The sequence below is a fragment of the Rhincodon typus genome, chromosome 23 (genome assembly GCF_021869965.1).
Source record: "Rhincodon typus isolate 14 chromosome 23, sRhiTyp1.1, whole genome shotgun sequence".
Taxonomy (NCBI): Eukaryota; Metazoa; Chordata; class Chondrichthyes; order Orectolobiformes; family Rhincodontidae; genus Rhincodon; species Rhincodon typus.
Window position 1 is genome coordinate 17,876,809 of NC_063354.1, and position 16,407 is coordinate 17,893,215.

Here is a 16,407-nt window from a genome sequence, read left to right on the forward strand (position 1 = left end):
CAGATATGAATTGTTCGAAACAGAACTATGGAAAACAATGAAAGGAACCTGTCTGATAAACAGTGGGTCTAAGGCGTAGATTGATTGTTGCTGTTCCAATCATTCTATCACATAATTCATAAAGCACAGGAGGTAAAACCACTGACTGAAGAGAGCTGGGCCTTGACTAACTGAAAATATTTATCAGCTGCTTGACAAGATCATGATAAGGAAATTTTGTGGTGGCAATTTTACGAATTTGTGTTGCACTGCGCAAATCCAGGTAGCTGCACAAATCCAAGATTACTACATGATCACTTGATTGTTTGTTTGTGTTGCATGCATCAATTTCAGTCCATACGGTTTGCAGTGCAGATATGTAGACTTGTCCCCAATATTTGATTGGAAGACATGTACAAAACTGTGTTGTTCCACAGTTGCCTGAGATTTATTTTAATAAGCAAGTCAGAGGACTTGTGCACCCTTCAATGTTAGCTATACTGTCCCCACCCACCACAACAAGGTGCTGCAGCCGTGATTGTCCTGATGCAGGATCATTGCATTTTATTTCAATTCAGTGACAGTCTCCTACTACTGAGCAGAGATGCTGCTAGGAAGCCACTCTATCTCTTTAATGAGGCCTGACACAAGAGTTTTGATCTGAATATGGATAGGTCTCATCCTGACCTTTCCCTAGAGGGACAATGAACTGTGAAAAATCCAACATGATCACTCTTTGTGTTGACTGTGGCTTACTCTTTTGACTGAGTCAGAAGGTTTTGGGTTCAAGACCAACTCCAAGATCTGAGTACAACTTCCTAGGCTGACAATCCAGTGCAATTCTAAGGAATGCTGCATTGTTATTTGAATGACATGTTAAATATCTGCCCTCTCAGGTTTACGCAGAACATCCTGTGGCACTGTTTTGAAGAAAAGCAGGGAAGTTACCTTTGGTGTCCTGTCCAATCAACATCACAAAAAATATTAACTCATCATTATCCCATTGCTATTAGTGCTGTCACTTTACAATACTACAACAGAGACTACATTTTAAAATAAATCCAATTGACTGTGAATCACCTTGTGTCATCTGGTGTTTGTAAAAGCCACTATTACATGCAAGTCTTTCCTTTCTAATTTTGAGATCTGACAGAATTGTAAATAAATCCTGTGTTTTTTTTCTCCCTGTTAATTTGCTTAGTAAATTATTCCAACAATGTGTATATTTGTAAATATCAGCCTTAAATTAATTGCTCAGTGCTTCATATTTAAATGATCAGATGTACCTTTTGAGCTTATGTTAGAGTAATAAACTGAGTTTATTTTATCCTCACTGGTACTTGAATGTATTATAATGATAAAAATTGGTTTTGATGGATACAGCAGTCTTTTCTCTTTTGTCAATCTTTTAAGGGTTGAGCAGAGATGATGTAAATAGTTAATGAGGTAAAGAGTTGTTAATCCTTGCATTATTGCTATGAACAGGCAATTGTATCATTTATTCTACATTGCGTGTCAATGCTTGTAAGCCCATTATCTTCAGACAGAATCTGACGCGCGATGCAAAATTATAATCATCTTTGTCATGGGAGTAGATTATCTACTTTCTAATAGAAGGGCAATGGAAACAGTTATCCTATAAATCAGCATAATGCTGGAAAGCCTTTTAGACTGGAAATCTCCTGAATGGTCACAGGTTAGCTAATCTGAAAGCTAATTTCTCCATCTGCCACGCATCAGGAAAATCCAGTGCACGCTTGCGATGAAAATAGAACATAAACATTACATAGCCAAAACTGCAGTGAATGCAACACACACCAAATGAAATAATGGTTGCAGGAGAAATATTTGATGATCTACAGGTGAAGAGGTTAAAGATGCATGCCATCAAGTAATGATTTTGTGGGAGGGAAGATAGCTGATTGTATGGGCGATTGGGAACAGAAGGATGCTAAGTGTATCTTAATGGATGACAAAGGAATTATAACTCATGAGTGACATGTAGCTTACTGGAAAACAACAACAAACTTTTTGTTGATTTGAAACAAAATGAAGATTATAACCTGCTCTTCAAGGTACACTGATTCAGGTAAGCAATCACTAAGCAATTAGGGCTGGACGTAAGCTACTGCAGTGATTAGCTTGATCTGCTCCCCATCTTCTCCTCCTGTCCTTAACTAAATCCTGGCTTTATACCTGTGGCGAGTCTGGGTGAGTGTTGACAGAACTCATCGTGTGTGTGGTTGGCAGATTTGCCTGTGTTCAAACTTACAAATTCAGCAATTTGCAATGCAGTTCTAAGCCCCTTAAACAGAATGACCTTGGCCATTCAACAACAGCTTTCTGTTTTTGTTTCAAGAATCATAATACTGTAGCTACTTTTGTAAATTGTGGTTAATGATAAGAACGAAACTAAATGAAGAGAGAAATGTAATGTTTCACCCGCACTGTCAAACTGCGAGTGTGCAGCTTTGGATCAACAACTTGTAACTTGGCTAGCTGGCAAGAATGTTCATCTGTGTAATACAGGATAGCAAGAGTTGTTTTCCTTCTGCAGAGATTTTCCTTTATAAAATTTTTCTTTAAAAAGCTTATTTTTGTCTGCGGCAGCTGCCAAGTCCATGGCAGTCACCTAAGAAAGCTGCAAATAGGCTGGTTACCAGCTCTGCTCATCCCTGTCCAATGTCTGTGAGGATAACTGAAGCAGACATTAGAGCCTTCATTTGCATATACAGCTTAAGTGGCTGCCAGAAGTATTTGAAAATCAGCTTGATTCAACTTCAGTTCAGTTGTCCTGAGTTTGGGCCCAAGCAAATTGTTTTTGCACGCTGGAATCCAGCAAAGTCAGCTCCATTTTCTCCTCCAGGTTGTTGTCTACATGGGCTTCTATTGGGCATTTGGTAAAATTCTGCATAAGGGATTATTAGCAACATGAAGTCAGAGTTAACCTTGTGATATGAATGGGTAATTGGTTTAGAGGTAGGGGACAGAGAGTAGGGATAAAAGCATCATACTCTGATTGGTGTAAAATGACAAGTCGTATTTCCTAAGATCTGCATGAGGGCCTCAGATTTCGATCATATATGAATGAGTTAATTAGATGAAGGAACAGAGTTATTTATTCACCTTTGAAAATGATACTAAATGAGGAGGCCTGAGGTTACAAAAGGGTATACCTTAAATGGCATAAAACATCAGAGAAGAAAAACAACTATACCAGATAGAGTTCTGTGTAAGATTCACTTTGATCTGAGAAAGCAAATTTGAAATATTTTCCCAATGGTGGAGGACTAAGAGCAAAGGAATTTAGGTGACAATGTGCACACTTGAGTGAAAGCAGAAAGTAATCAAAAAGAAATGCCGGTCTCTATCGCAAGGAAGTGGTGCTTTAATTGTACAGAACTGTGATCAGAATCTATCTGGTTTATGCTGTTCAGTTATTGACATTGAATCTTTAGGAATATATATTAACTTCAGAGGAGGCATAATGCACCGTTAGCAGTTACACCAGCGTTTAAAAGGTTAAATTAAGAGGTAAGATTGCACAAACTTAGTTTGTACCATTAAGGTAAAAAAACATTGAAGGTGATCTAATCAATGTATTTAAAATTATAAATGGATATAAAAGGGTAAATGCAGAGAAATGATTTTCTTTTCTGGGGAATCAGGAAAAAGGGGCTTGGTCCTAAAATTAGTACTATGCAATGTGAGGTGGGAAATCAGGTCACACATTACGCAACAGGTCGTGAAAATATGGAACACTTTTCATTAAAAAATTTATGGATGCTGGATTAATTGTAATGGTTAAGACAATTTGTTTTGTGAGTTTTGTGAGAAAAAGGCAAAGAATATGGTACAAACACAACAAGATGGAGTTGAGGTACAGATCAGCCAAGATCTACTTGAATTGCCATCCAAATAAGGGGCTGAATGGCCTGCTTCTGTGAGTTAAAGTGTCCACTCTCTTTGACTGTGAGATTCTTTGGTTATAAAAGAGATTTAGGAATATGGACCGCTTTCATCAAACTGTTATACTGATAAACCATTCACTATTAGGAGATTCCAAAGGATTCTGATGTGTATTTTTAAAGAATTCCTCTGGCTCAGAGCTTCTTCCAGCCAAGTTTACAGTACTTTCTCAGTGTAACTGTTGGAAGATTCTTATAGAGAGGGGTTTAACTATATTAGCAGGAAAAGTCATTTGTTTTTGTCATTCTTCAATACCCTATGGATATGATTTTGCAATGCTTAAAGGAAAATTGAATCCACATTCTAACACACATATTAGAGATTAGCATGAGGCTCCACTATATATCTACTGAAAAACAAATTTCTGTCTCTGGTATTGTAACAGGCATTAACAGGTTAAAATACCGGAGAGAGAAAGCTTGAATGAGCACATTAAACATTTGTAAAGTGAACATCACTGACGGTAATTTGTACTGTATCATCTGTTTTCTTCAATAAGTAAAGGAAATGAAATTTTAAACGTATTTTCATTATCTGTGGAGATTAGATATTGCCATCCTGTGGAGAAGATGCAGGTGATGAAGCTCTCCAACTATCACATGGTAGCACATGTGAGTATTACTGCTTTCTTCAAACCTGTTTCTCTGTGCATCAGACCAAGGCTCGACCATTAGCCAGGAGCAGTGTGATGAATTACAGTGCGTGACAAGAGTAGGAGGGTGCTACAAAGTCAAGCAGTGATTTCTAAAGAAGCAAAAAGAAACCATTCTAGAAATTTCTAAAGAGCAATTCTTTTTTAATCATCAGATTTTGTGATTTAATCGGCACAGTCCTAAAAGCTATCAGACAGAATGTGGAAGATCAGCAACATAGAGTACCATTTGTTTAAAAAAGCACTCAGGGACACTGGACTGCAAAAATCCATGTTCTCAAAAGACTGTGATCACAAAATGGTTTCGCATTCATCATCATCCATTATGGCTCAGTGGTTGTCATGGTTCCCTCTGTGAGACACTAAGTTATGGGCTTACGTCCCAGTTCAGATCTTGAACATTAAAGTCAAGAATGACTTTCTAGTGCAGTACAGAAAGCAAGCTACACTGTTGGAGGTGCTATCTTTTGCAGGAAACGTTAAACTGAGACATCAGGTATTCAACACGTAAAATATTCCACAACACTACTTTGAAGCAGGGGAGTTTTCCCAGAGCCCTGACCAAAGTTTATCCCTCAGATAACATAATACAAAAAAAAAAGTAATTATTATATTGCTGTTTGTAGGAGCTTGCAATCCAGCTGCTGCATTCCGAATATTACAACAGGGACTGCACTTCAGAACAGTACCTCAATGGCTTTAAAATACATTGCAACATCTGGTAGTTGCGAAAGATGCTATATAAATGCAAGTCTTTCTTTTATTATTTTTCTTCCATGAACCAGCAGTGCACGTCTTCATAGAAATCATTAATTTGTTCCAGCAGTGCCCTTTGGAACAAATGAACCTGTTCTGCCTCAACCATGGAATCCAACAGTTGTCTCCTATTTTATGACTTAGTTCACAAATAAACTAATATTAAAAGTCCCTGAGAGACAGTTATGACCAAATTAAGCTTGAACAACTCCAGAAGTACAGACTACTAACAATTTTATATTGGTTATACTGAAACAGAAAAATATATTAGAACCCTACAGCCATTAATGGAGCTGATGGTTGCATAAAATGCAATGGATTTCTTATCCTTAAATGTCATATGAATTTTCTTATTTTGAATCTGGTTGTAGGCCTATTATACTATACAATGAGTGAGTCTTGTTTTTACGCTAATATGTATGAAAAAGTGTAATTTTAAGTATTTGTTAGGTATTGAACTTTTGCAGGTTGACAACAGTATACTTGGATTTTACTTTTACATTTCTCAATACACTGTAACCTCACCAGTCCAGAATTCTGTTATTCAGAACCCTTTTTCCAATGTTTTAAACAAACCCAAGCAACTCACAGTATCATTTTAATACAGTTCCTTGGGAGCAGAAACATGAGAAATAAAACAGTTTGTATTACTGCTTTATGGTATTTTATCGCTGTCACATGTTTCAGGGAAATATTTCCCTTTGCAAGTTCTTACACTTGTTTTCTAATGTTATTCAATACTCCAAAAAATTCCAAAATCCAGAATGACTTGTGCCTAAGCATTCCAGACTGGAAAGACAACGGAGCATGCCCCATCAGTTGGTTTAAGATGGTTATGATACTGGAAGGAATGTTCACATCATGAACTATCAGACTCTTAATCAGCCTGTAAATCCATCCATGACCTCACTGTATTCGCCAAAGGAATAGTGTGAAGGCATAAATACCAGAACCAACAGGAATTATCCCTGTTTTAGACCATGAGATGAACCTTTTAAAACAAAATGGCAAAAAGATGCAAACATATGAACAAAATAAAATGACATCACAAGAAATGGGAAATAGGACCACAGCACTGATTCTTTTATCCATTGACCCTTATCAATACAACTCCACGCTGGGATTGAAGGATTGTGACATCTCATCTAGTCTTTTTACTTTGGACCCCAAATGATAATACATTTCTCAAATAAACATGAAGTCAACAGGCATCTTAGGGAAAGTTGATATGAGGAATCAAGGATATGCAAGGGACATGCTGAGAATTACAGAAAGCATTCGATAAATCCTTTCCCACTTTTTGTGCAAACGTGCATGACAGCAGGATGAATAGTTAGACTCACTGTGTACACTACATTATGTGTGTACAGTTTTATAACTTGTACAGTGTAAAAGCATTATAATGACAGGGCAGTTGTAACTCATGCTGTGATGATGTGAGAGCTCCTGGATGGTTTCAGCATTTGCTGCATTCGCTCAAGCTCAAAGTGACTGCACATTAGGATCTGTGGGAGGTACAACAGGGGAGGTGGACAGCTTTCCAAGAGATGGTCTTCCCACTCATTCTATATTTCTTGTCATTTGCACCTTTGTAACATTAGGTGGAAGAAATGCCAGTGCATTTTGGTGTCGGCATTGCTATGAATCATAGCAGGGAGGGATATCAGGAACGGGAGTAGATGTAGGCCATTCAACAAACTTAGCCTGCTCAGGCTTTCAGTAAGATCATGGCTGATCTAATTGTGGCCTTAACTCCACTACCCAGACAGCCCCTCATTACTCTTGACTTTTAAATCAAAAGATGTTGTCACCTTTTAAAAAGCTGCTAAGCCCAATACAAAGGGCAGAGAGCGGAAAGTTTTTTTTTAAATATAACAAAGTATTATTCAACAAACAATCAGGTCATGCAAATTTCCGTCCTCTTAAAGCTCCAATAACTATCACAGATCGGCAGGTACTGCTTGACAAAGAGAACATTAAAGAGAATTAGATGAAGAGAGCAAACTGTATTTAAACATTTTTACAAGTGAGAAAATAGAGTGATAATTTTGAAACAGAACTCTAGACCGAAACTTGAGTTAATGCTCATCCCGATGCAGAAATGAGGTTCTTTAAATTTTGGGCCTCATTGCAATTCTGCTGGCCAATCTCCCACTTACTCAGAGTGGGTAGTGGTGTTGGGTGGGGAGGGGTTGTAGGTGAGAAAATCACATGACCCAGAAACTGCCTGAACAGACCTGGTAAAAAGCGGATCTTCTATTGGAGCTGCCCCATTGGATTTCTCAGTTGGTCACTATGTGGGGTGGGGATCCTAATCTTTCCTTTTGAGGACCAAAGGAGGCACTCATGGAGCAGCAGCCGATCCAACTTTCCTAATCTGTACCTTTTGAATCAATTAGCTCATTTCTCTTTAAATGTATAGTTTTTTGTTCAGAGATTATTTCGATCTCCTTTATTGTGGAACCATCAACTAACATTATACCAGAAGAGTCAATTTGTGCAGATTGTAACACTCGCAGCTCTCATTAGGAAATGGGTTAGCTCAAGCTTCACTCATAGAATGATGCAGCATAGAGGAGAGACTATTTGGCCATTACACTAATGCTAGGACATTCACAGCATAATTTAGGTAGACATCTTAATGCAGTACTGCAGTGTTGTATCGCTTGAGATGTCATTTATTCGATGAGCCCTTAAAACACGAGATGCCATGACATTACATAAAGTCAGCTTTTCTGATACCTAAGTATTCTTTTCTCCAAGTGACGTTATCAAAGACAAACTAATGATTCTTTCATTTTATTGCTGCTTTTGGCAACTTTCTATTCACAATATGGCTACTGCACTTTAAAACCATCTGTGTACAAAGTAATTTTTGTAGTTTGGGATTTGAGATTTTTGATGGGATTCTATGTTAGTATGGTTTCTTTCTTAGGTCAGTAACACTAATAAAATTGCAAACAAGAAAGATCAGATGTGGTAATGAATGGGTGAATGTAATAATGAAAGGGTAGATTTTGCTTGCAGTCAAGATATAAGCTTTCCTAACTGTTGGCAAGCACTTCGAACTGCTGCAGAAGCCATATCTCTTGAAAGAGAGGGCAGAATGTCTGATCTTCAAGGAAGTCAAATTCTAGGTTTGGAAGCATTGTTGAGATTATGGCAATGGATTTTTGTAATAATTTCATTACGGAGTTGACACATTTTTCAAAATCAGAAGGCAACCTAGGACAAGTGCACTCATTGCTAGTGTTTTGGCATTGATGAAAAATCACAGAAAATCTTAAATGCGTAAGATCTCCACATCAAAAGGCACAGGGGCAAATTAAGTTACATTAAAAAAAAAGATATCTATTTCTATTTCTATTCTATTTTTCAATTTTAAAAACTGGTTGTAATATTAGTGTTGAAAAATCACAGAAACACTAGGTAACCTGTGTTCAATTGATAGCTCTCTTCCAATTTACTTTTATTGTGAAGTTTCAAATTTCTGGCAGTATTATTTTGCTAGCCTTTTTCACTAAGGCTAAGCCCCATAAATTCGAATTGCAAGACCAACAGGTTAACCCTGTCCTAAATATCAATTTATTAAATGGAGAATTTGTCATTAATATTTTTGTTGCTCTCAGCACCACAAATCTGCCCTCTGGGATAATCTACAAATGCTTATGAAAGTACCACCCACATGGAGACAATTACGTCCTCCCTTGCTTCTACAATGTACTGATGGAAGCATGCAGAAAGCAGGTTTACTGCAAGCGGTGATTCCAGTAAAGTGACAATATGAAAGTTACATATAGCCTCCCTCTGCTGTGACCCCTGTTGCAAAATATACATAAATCAATATAAACTTGAGGCAGCATTGGGCTTGATTATGATTAAACTTTCAGGACAACTTCCAGCATGAAGTGCAACTAGTTAGTTAGATGTATTTATCATTAAAATCAGAACACTTGTATGTTCATTTCACTTTCTAGGTGAAAACAAATTGAAAAACATATCCAACCAGATTACAGGGTTGTCACTGGATCATAAAACTTTGTACTATGGGAACAGCAGGCACTCCCAGATTAAGTTTTATTGTTTTGATCCATAGTAAAGCTCTCCTTCCTGTCTCTAACAATCAGTTTCAACGCCAAACTCCACACAGCACTTTCTACTGCAACAGTGTGAAAAACCTGACAGAAATTTCCTTCTGGTGCAGAACCACTGATGGTAGAACCCTTGTATCTACCATTGCATTAGAATTGCTTTGATACTCTGGAGAGGATTTTAACTACAAGATGCGAATGGGTGTGCATGGCTGTAGGTGAGGGTTTAAAAAGGGGAAAATATCAACATGATCGTTCTGACTTCCACATTTAACCGGTGCCATTTCATGGTGCATGGGAGACCCCTTTGCAATGGGTCAGTGACTTAATATGAAACCTCTTCAGCAATTAAAGTATGGAAATTGCATCCTGGTGTCATGTGATTTTTGACTTTGTCCACCCCAGTCCAACACTGGCACCTCCACACTATTCATGTAAAATTCTCTTATTTCTCTATCCATTTAAAGTGAAAGCTGCTCTTTACTTCATGTTAGCAACCTTGAAAATGTCCAAAATGTCCCTTGCAGTTGCAACAGTGTTTCATATTTCAGTCGATAAAAATTCCCTGAATAACGATTGGCAAATAACTGGAGAAGATATTACTAATCATTTTTAGGAAACGTTTTTACAATCTCACTCCAACTTAACTGAAAATCTATTATGAGTGTGCATTCTGTAGAACTGTATCAAATGATTTAGACAACCTCAGCCAACAAATCTACAAGTCATGAGCCAACAGCACTGAATCACCCCGAATGTGGTATTGATTTAAAATGTCAGTTAAAACACAGAACATAGAACAGTACAGCCCATGGTGTTGTGCCAAGTATGACACTAAGTTAACTCTTACTGCCATATTGTGTATGGGACCAGGCTGGCATATTCTGGTGCTCTTTTCTCCACTGCTGGTCCTGGGGAAAGAGGAAATCCTAAAGTACTTAAGAAAGTGTCCCTAGGAATAGTGGATGCATTGGTGGTCATCTTCCAAAGATTCTTTAGATTCTGAAACAGTTTGTACAGATTGGAGGGTAGCTAATATAATCCCACTACTTAAAAAGAGAGGTAGAGAGAAAACGAAGAATTCTCGACCAGTCAGTCTGACATTACTAGTGGGCAAGGTGCTAGAGTACATTACCAAGTTTTTTTTAATTGACGAGGATTTAAAAAACAGTGACAGAATCAGACACAGTCAGCATCGGTTTACAAAAAGAAAACAATCCTTGACCAATCTAATGAAATTCTTTGAGCTGTAACTAGTAGAGTTGTTTGGGGGAGCCAGTAGATGTGGGGTGCTTGGATGTTGAGAAGAGTTTTGACAAAATCCCACATTAAAGATTAAAATGTAAAATTAAAGTGCATGTGGTTGGGGAAAGTGTATTGAGTTGATAACAAAAATGGTTAGCAGGCAAGAAACAAAAAATCAGAATAAATGGGTTTTTTTTGATTGGTAGTGACTAGTGAGGTACTGCAGGATTGGTACTCGGACCCTATCTATTCGCAATATATATTAATGACTTAGATAAGGGAACTAAATGTAATATCTCAAAGTTTGCAGATGACACAAAGCTGGGTGGAAGGGTGAGCTGTGAGGAGGATGCAGAAATGTTGCAGTGTGATTTGAACAGGCTGAGTGTTGAGCAGATGCATAGTAGATATGGTATAATGGAGATAAATGTGCAGATATGACTTTGGTTGCAGAAATAGGAAGGCAGATTATTATTTGAATGGCTGTAAATTGAGAGAGGGGAATGTTCAATGAGAGCAGTGTCTTTGTATGGAATGCACAGGTGCAGCAGGCAGTAAAGAAGGTTGTATATTGGCCTTCATTATGACAGGATTCAGGAACAAGGATATCTTGCTGCATTTCTACAGGATATTGGTGAAACCATGTCTGGAATATTATGTGCAGTTTGGTCTCCTTATTTGAGGAAGGGTGTTCTTGCTAGAGAAGGAATGCAGCAACAGTTTACTAAATTGACTTGTGGGGTGGTGGGACTGCTGTATGAGGAGAGATTGAGACAGTTAGGATTGTATTCAATGGAGTTTAGAAGAATGAGGGGGGAATCTCATAGAAACCTATAAAATTCTAACAGAACTAATGGGTGTTGAAATATAGAATCTGCTGCCTGAGAGGTGGTGAAGACAGGTACTCTCACAACTTTTAAGAAGCATCTGGACAAGCACTTAAAAATAGCAGGGCATGGTAGACTATTGACCAAGTGCAGGTAAATGGGATTAGTATAGTTTTGAGATAGTAAGAACTGCATATGCTGGAGTCAGAGATAACACAATGTGGAGCTGGAGGAATGCAGCAGGCCAGGCAGCATCAGAGGAACAGGAAAGTTGACGTTTCGAGTCGGGGCCCTTTTTCAGAAAATGAGAAGAAGGATCCTGAGCCGAAACGTCAACTTTCCTGTTCCTCTGATGCTGCCTGGCCTGCTGTGTTCTTCCAGCTCCACACTTTGTTATCTTAATACAGTTTTATGTTTGTTGGTTGGCATAGACACATGCACAGACACAGCAAATCAGAGCACTGATATCTCCAAGTTTGCTGTGTCTAGGGCAAATGTCAGAAACTCCGAAAGGCAGCTGTGGGCTGACAGCACTTGTCCACGTGCACAACTGGCTTTTAAAGACAGCACGGGCTCAAGCGACACAAGTTAATTCTGGGATATCCATGCAGTGGCAGGTTGTTCTGGGAACGGCAGGTGGTAGGATGGGGCTGGAATCAGATACAAGGGATGCTATAGGGGCAAGGTAAGTAATTATTGAGGCAAGTTAGGTAAGATATGACAAGAAAACTCATTAGGCCTCATGGTAGAAAAACCCTCCAAAGATCTCAATGCAAATTTTCTCTTTGCCAAAAAAAACATAACATTTAGCTTAGAGTTTCTGCTAGTGTGATAACAAGGTGCGTTACAAATGTTATAATGCTCGTTCCTGAATTGAATCCATACCTGATTACATGACCTAAACTGAATTGATTTCCACTACCTGAAGATGATAAAAATTGGTCAGGAATGTGAAGAGAGCGTTGGAAATTAGGCTGGCACCCAGATATGGAGGGCTGAAGGCCCTGCACAGTGGTTACAGCATATTTTGGAACAAGTGGGACCTCTGTGACCAATAAACAAGCCTATTAGCATAATAGAGGTCATGTGTGACCAATGTCAGGGATCATCAGTTTGCCACCTATCAGAACAATCCACCATGGGGCTGACAGGATACACCGCATAAAACCAGGTGTCCCCACCATTTGAAAAGAAGAACAGGGTCCGTCTGGAGGACCTGCTGGGTTGTGGTCTGAAGAGAAGATCAGGATTGTTTTCAAATCTTTGCCATAGTGATACTTCGAAGAGGTCTCCAGCAACGTTTGTCCTGTCAATCTTCTATTGCACTTTCGGATCTATCTTCATGGAGAAAGTTCCCAGCAGGTTACTAATGGTGCTGGTGCAGCCAGAACTAAATTAATAAAGAGCCTCCCACTGAGACCATGTAATTTGGTGGAATCAAAGACAGAAGCTGCTCCTTTGTATTGTCAGCCACAAATTTCGTCATCATAAAGTTGCTTTAAAAGGACAAACTACATGTAGGGAAAGAGGTGTTTGAACTGCTGAACTCTGATTTTCAATGAAATGCTATTTACACTACACAAGTCTTGTTTAAATTTCGTACAATGTTAATCTCATTAAACAATTGCAACAATTGATACCTTTGGACATGTTGATGCTGTGATCTATCTCCCAACAGATCAGACTTCCTCCAAAAACTTGCCATGATGCTATTTATTGTATACAAACATTAGGAAATGGAGTGTACATTTTGGCAATTGCTTCGGAGGATCAGCATTCACCAGTCAAGATTCACTAGTATTCAGGTATCCCGACTGTCCCATCATGCAATTTTTACCATTATGTCTAACATATTTTTAATAAATCGATCAAGGTTTACAAAATTTGTTTGAAAACAAAAGAAATAATTTGCTGCCAGACAATGTGTAACTTTGCATTCCAGTCAATGCTTGCAAGCCTGAGTGTGACAATACATGGTTCTCTGAAATGTTTACTGTGATTGGAATATGCTTTATCAAAACCTGTTACAATACAAAGTCTGTTCAGAACAGCATAGAAAAGAAAACTCCTGAGACCAGTTATTGATCTATCAGATTTCAGATACATTCTTTAAAGCTCCTAAAAAAAAGTCAGCTCCACTAAATCAAGAAGAAAACTTAGAAAATTTGATTTAACAGACCTACAGCATCACGTAAAGGAGTAAATTTTAAGCAATATAAAAGCATTGGTTTCTATAAACAAAGCGCATTCTGAAGTTGCTTGTTTTTGTTTGCCTGCATAGGTCTACAACATTTAACTTAGCAAATAGGTTGCACCACTTTTTAAAATATTTAATTGGAATTGAATGACTCCATTTCCTAAGGAGTTATTGGAAACATTTTAATATCTCCCAGAAGGTATTACTTTCTCTTTCTAAATTACAATGATTGCTTAAATATTAACTTTCACAAATAAATTCATAAGAAGAATAATATTCCCTTCTAAATGTACAATGTAAATTTTAATTATTTTAGCTGCAGTCTAAATATTTTCTGGTCAGCCTGTTCAGAGATGTTATAACACATCGCTGGAGCAGATGGGATTATCAACCCAAGCCTGGCTTTAGAGGTTAGGGACATTACCACTCTGCGCAAGCTCCTCACCTTGTCTGATGGACACCAGGCGGCCATTTGAAGCTTGTAAAACCACTTGAGGATGACTCTGCTCCAAATCAAAGAGGTCATCTTTGCCAGGCTTGGAATTTCTTCCAGATCTTAGAGTACCAGTTGGCCCTATTGCACTCAAATATTTTCCTTCATGATCCTTGAAAGCGATCTTCCCAGCTTTAAATTCCAGGGTGTAGCCAGTGCCCTGATCACGCTTCTTAATCAGCTTTCCATCATTTCTGAGAAACCTATTGTCACAAGTCTGGATGCTGTACTTCTTCTCTTGGTAGATCAAGGTGATGAGAGCATCCACACCCCAAGGAATGTTGCTGTCAGCTGACAGCTCACCTTCTTGGGCTGACAGATGGGCGTACCTTTTGCGACTGACACTTAGAAGGTTGGCTTGAGGGTGGCTGGCCAGGTGGATGGACCAAAGTTCGGACTCGGTGATGGTCTGTGCAAAGCATGAGAGATGGTCTTCAGACCCACCAAAGTACCGCTTGTGGGGTTCAGACTGTAGAGTCCATCTGCCATCGGCATGTGCAATAACCGTGAATCTGCAGTCATTGTCAGGTTTCTCTGCCTCACAAGACACATTGCCATCCTTATTAGCCAACAGATAACGGCCAAGGTGGCTCTTGAAAAATACCACTGAGTTGTTCCCTTCATCCTGTTCCAGCATCCAGATTTGCTTCTTTTTCAGACTGATGCCAGATGCATTGACTTTGAAACCAAAAGCCTCTGCTGTCAGGTACTTATTGCTACAATTGATTAAGCCAAACTGGATCCTTAAAGCTTGGTGGGTCCCGTTTGTGGGCATTTCTGTTCTTTCAGGTTAATTTCCTTTTCGCTGTAAAATGTTTCTTTTGCAATAAGTTTGAACTGGAAGCAACAGAGGCACTTTTTTTTTTGGATCTGCTCCGGACAGATTTGAAGTGGACCAAATATCTAAAACACCTAAATCCGAGAGGAACAGTCACTGACGTCAGCGTCAATGCTCCAGTTCCCTAACCTCTTTGCTCACCTACACAATGCTTTGGTAAATCCTTTAATTGCAATCATCTGGAGGTACCTCAGAAAATAATTTTCATGTTTTGAAGACTTCGTACTTCAGATTGGCTTTTGTACACGTCCAGTTTCTTATTTGTACTTGTCGCAGATGCTGCAGTCTGCTCTAATTGTTCATGCCATGGATTATGGGCTCAGAGATTTTAATAAACTGCCAGTGCTTTGTAATTAATAGCAGAACTTGCTGGTGCAACAAAAGGAGTTTTATGTGGAACAGTGGTCCTTTTGTGTGTTTCCTTTCCTTCCGTGTGTTTCCTTTCCTTCCGTCCTGTTCCAGTGGACACGTTTCTTCAAATGTAGTTGATAGGTTGTAAAGTCCTTTCTTCTATTTTATTTTTCAGTTCATTTTTGTACACCAGCGTGTCCAGCCTCTCAGATACATCCCTCTGCTTAGCTAACCAGCTACCTGTCGCTCTGAATTCTCGTGCGATATTTCAGATGAAAAAAAACAGGTGACATATGATACCCTTCCGTGCAAGTGGGTTGTCGAGGTGTCCTCTTTCTTTTTGCGGGAGTGTAAAGTTACTCTGTTCTCTGATTCCTTCTCCCCCAGTCGCCTACAGCCTTCTCCAGTTTTACAGTTTAATCCTCTTTACCTTTATCCCAGGGCCTCTACTTCTCGTTTTTAATCCTTTGATCCTGTCTTATTCCAAAATATCTTCCTCCATCTGCACTAACTGCTTCTACCTTTAGTTGTTCATTTCCCTGGTAAAGGGAAGATACATTACAAAAAAAAAGCATGGAAGATTAACTCACAGATATATAATAAACAGTCAATTCAAGAACTTGGCAGAATACGCCCTATATATCACTGCCGTTCCTAGCTAATATCTGAAATTCTAATTTACATGCACATCAAAGTATTCTAAGAAACTTCAAAATTCTGCCTGTGAACAAAGACTGACAGACACCAAGCAGACTCTGACACAAAAACAACTGCATATTTATGGCAAGTTATGAATGTTATACACATATCAATTGCCTCTTCTCTGGGTTCAGCTCCAAACTATTAACAAACACTGAAAAAAATTTAAGCTCCAAACAAAAGTTTTATTGTTTAAGTTCCAAGGGTGGATTTTGCATAAATTCATAATATTCACGATTAGCAGAAACATTATTTTTGTTCTAGCTTATGGTCGTAAGTATGGTGATATTTTGAGTTACAAAGGGTGCTG

General features: G+C 38.6%; 1 protein-coding gene across 1 annotated transcript; it reads right to left on the minus strand.

The window, feature by feature from the left end:
* Positions 1 to 14,120: 14,120 nt before the first annotated feature.
* Positions 14,121 to 14,984, minus strand: fscn2b (fascin actin-bundling protein 2b, retinal). The gene has a single exon (XM_048611108.1). It carries the CDS (start codon positions 14,982 to 14,984, stop codon positions 14,121 to 14,123), a length of 864 nt encoding a protein of 287 aa, XP_048467065.1.
* Between the last annotated feature and the right edge of the window lie 1,423 nt (positions 14,985 to 16,407).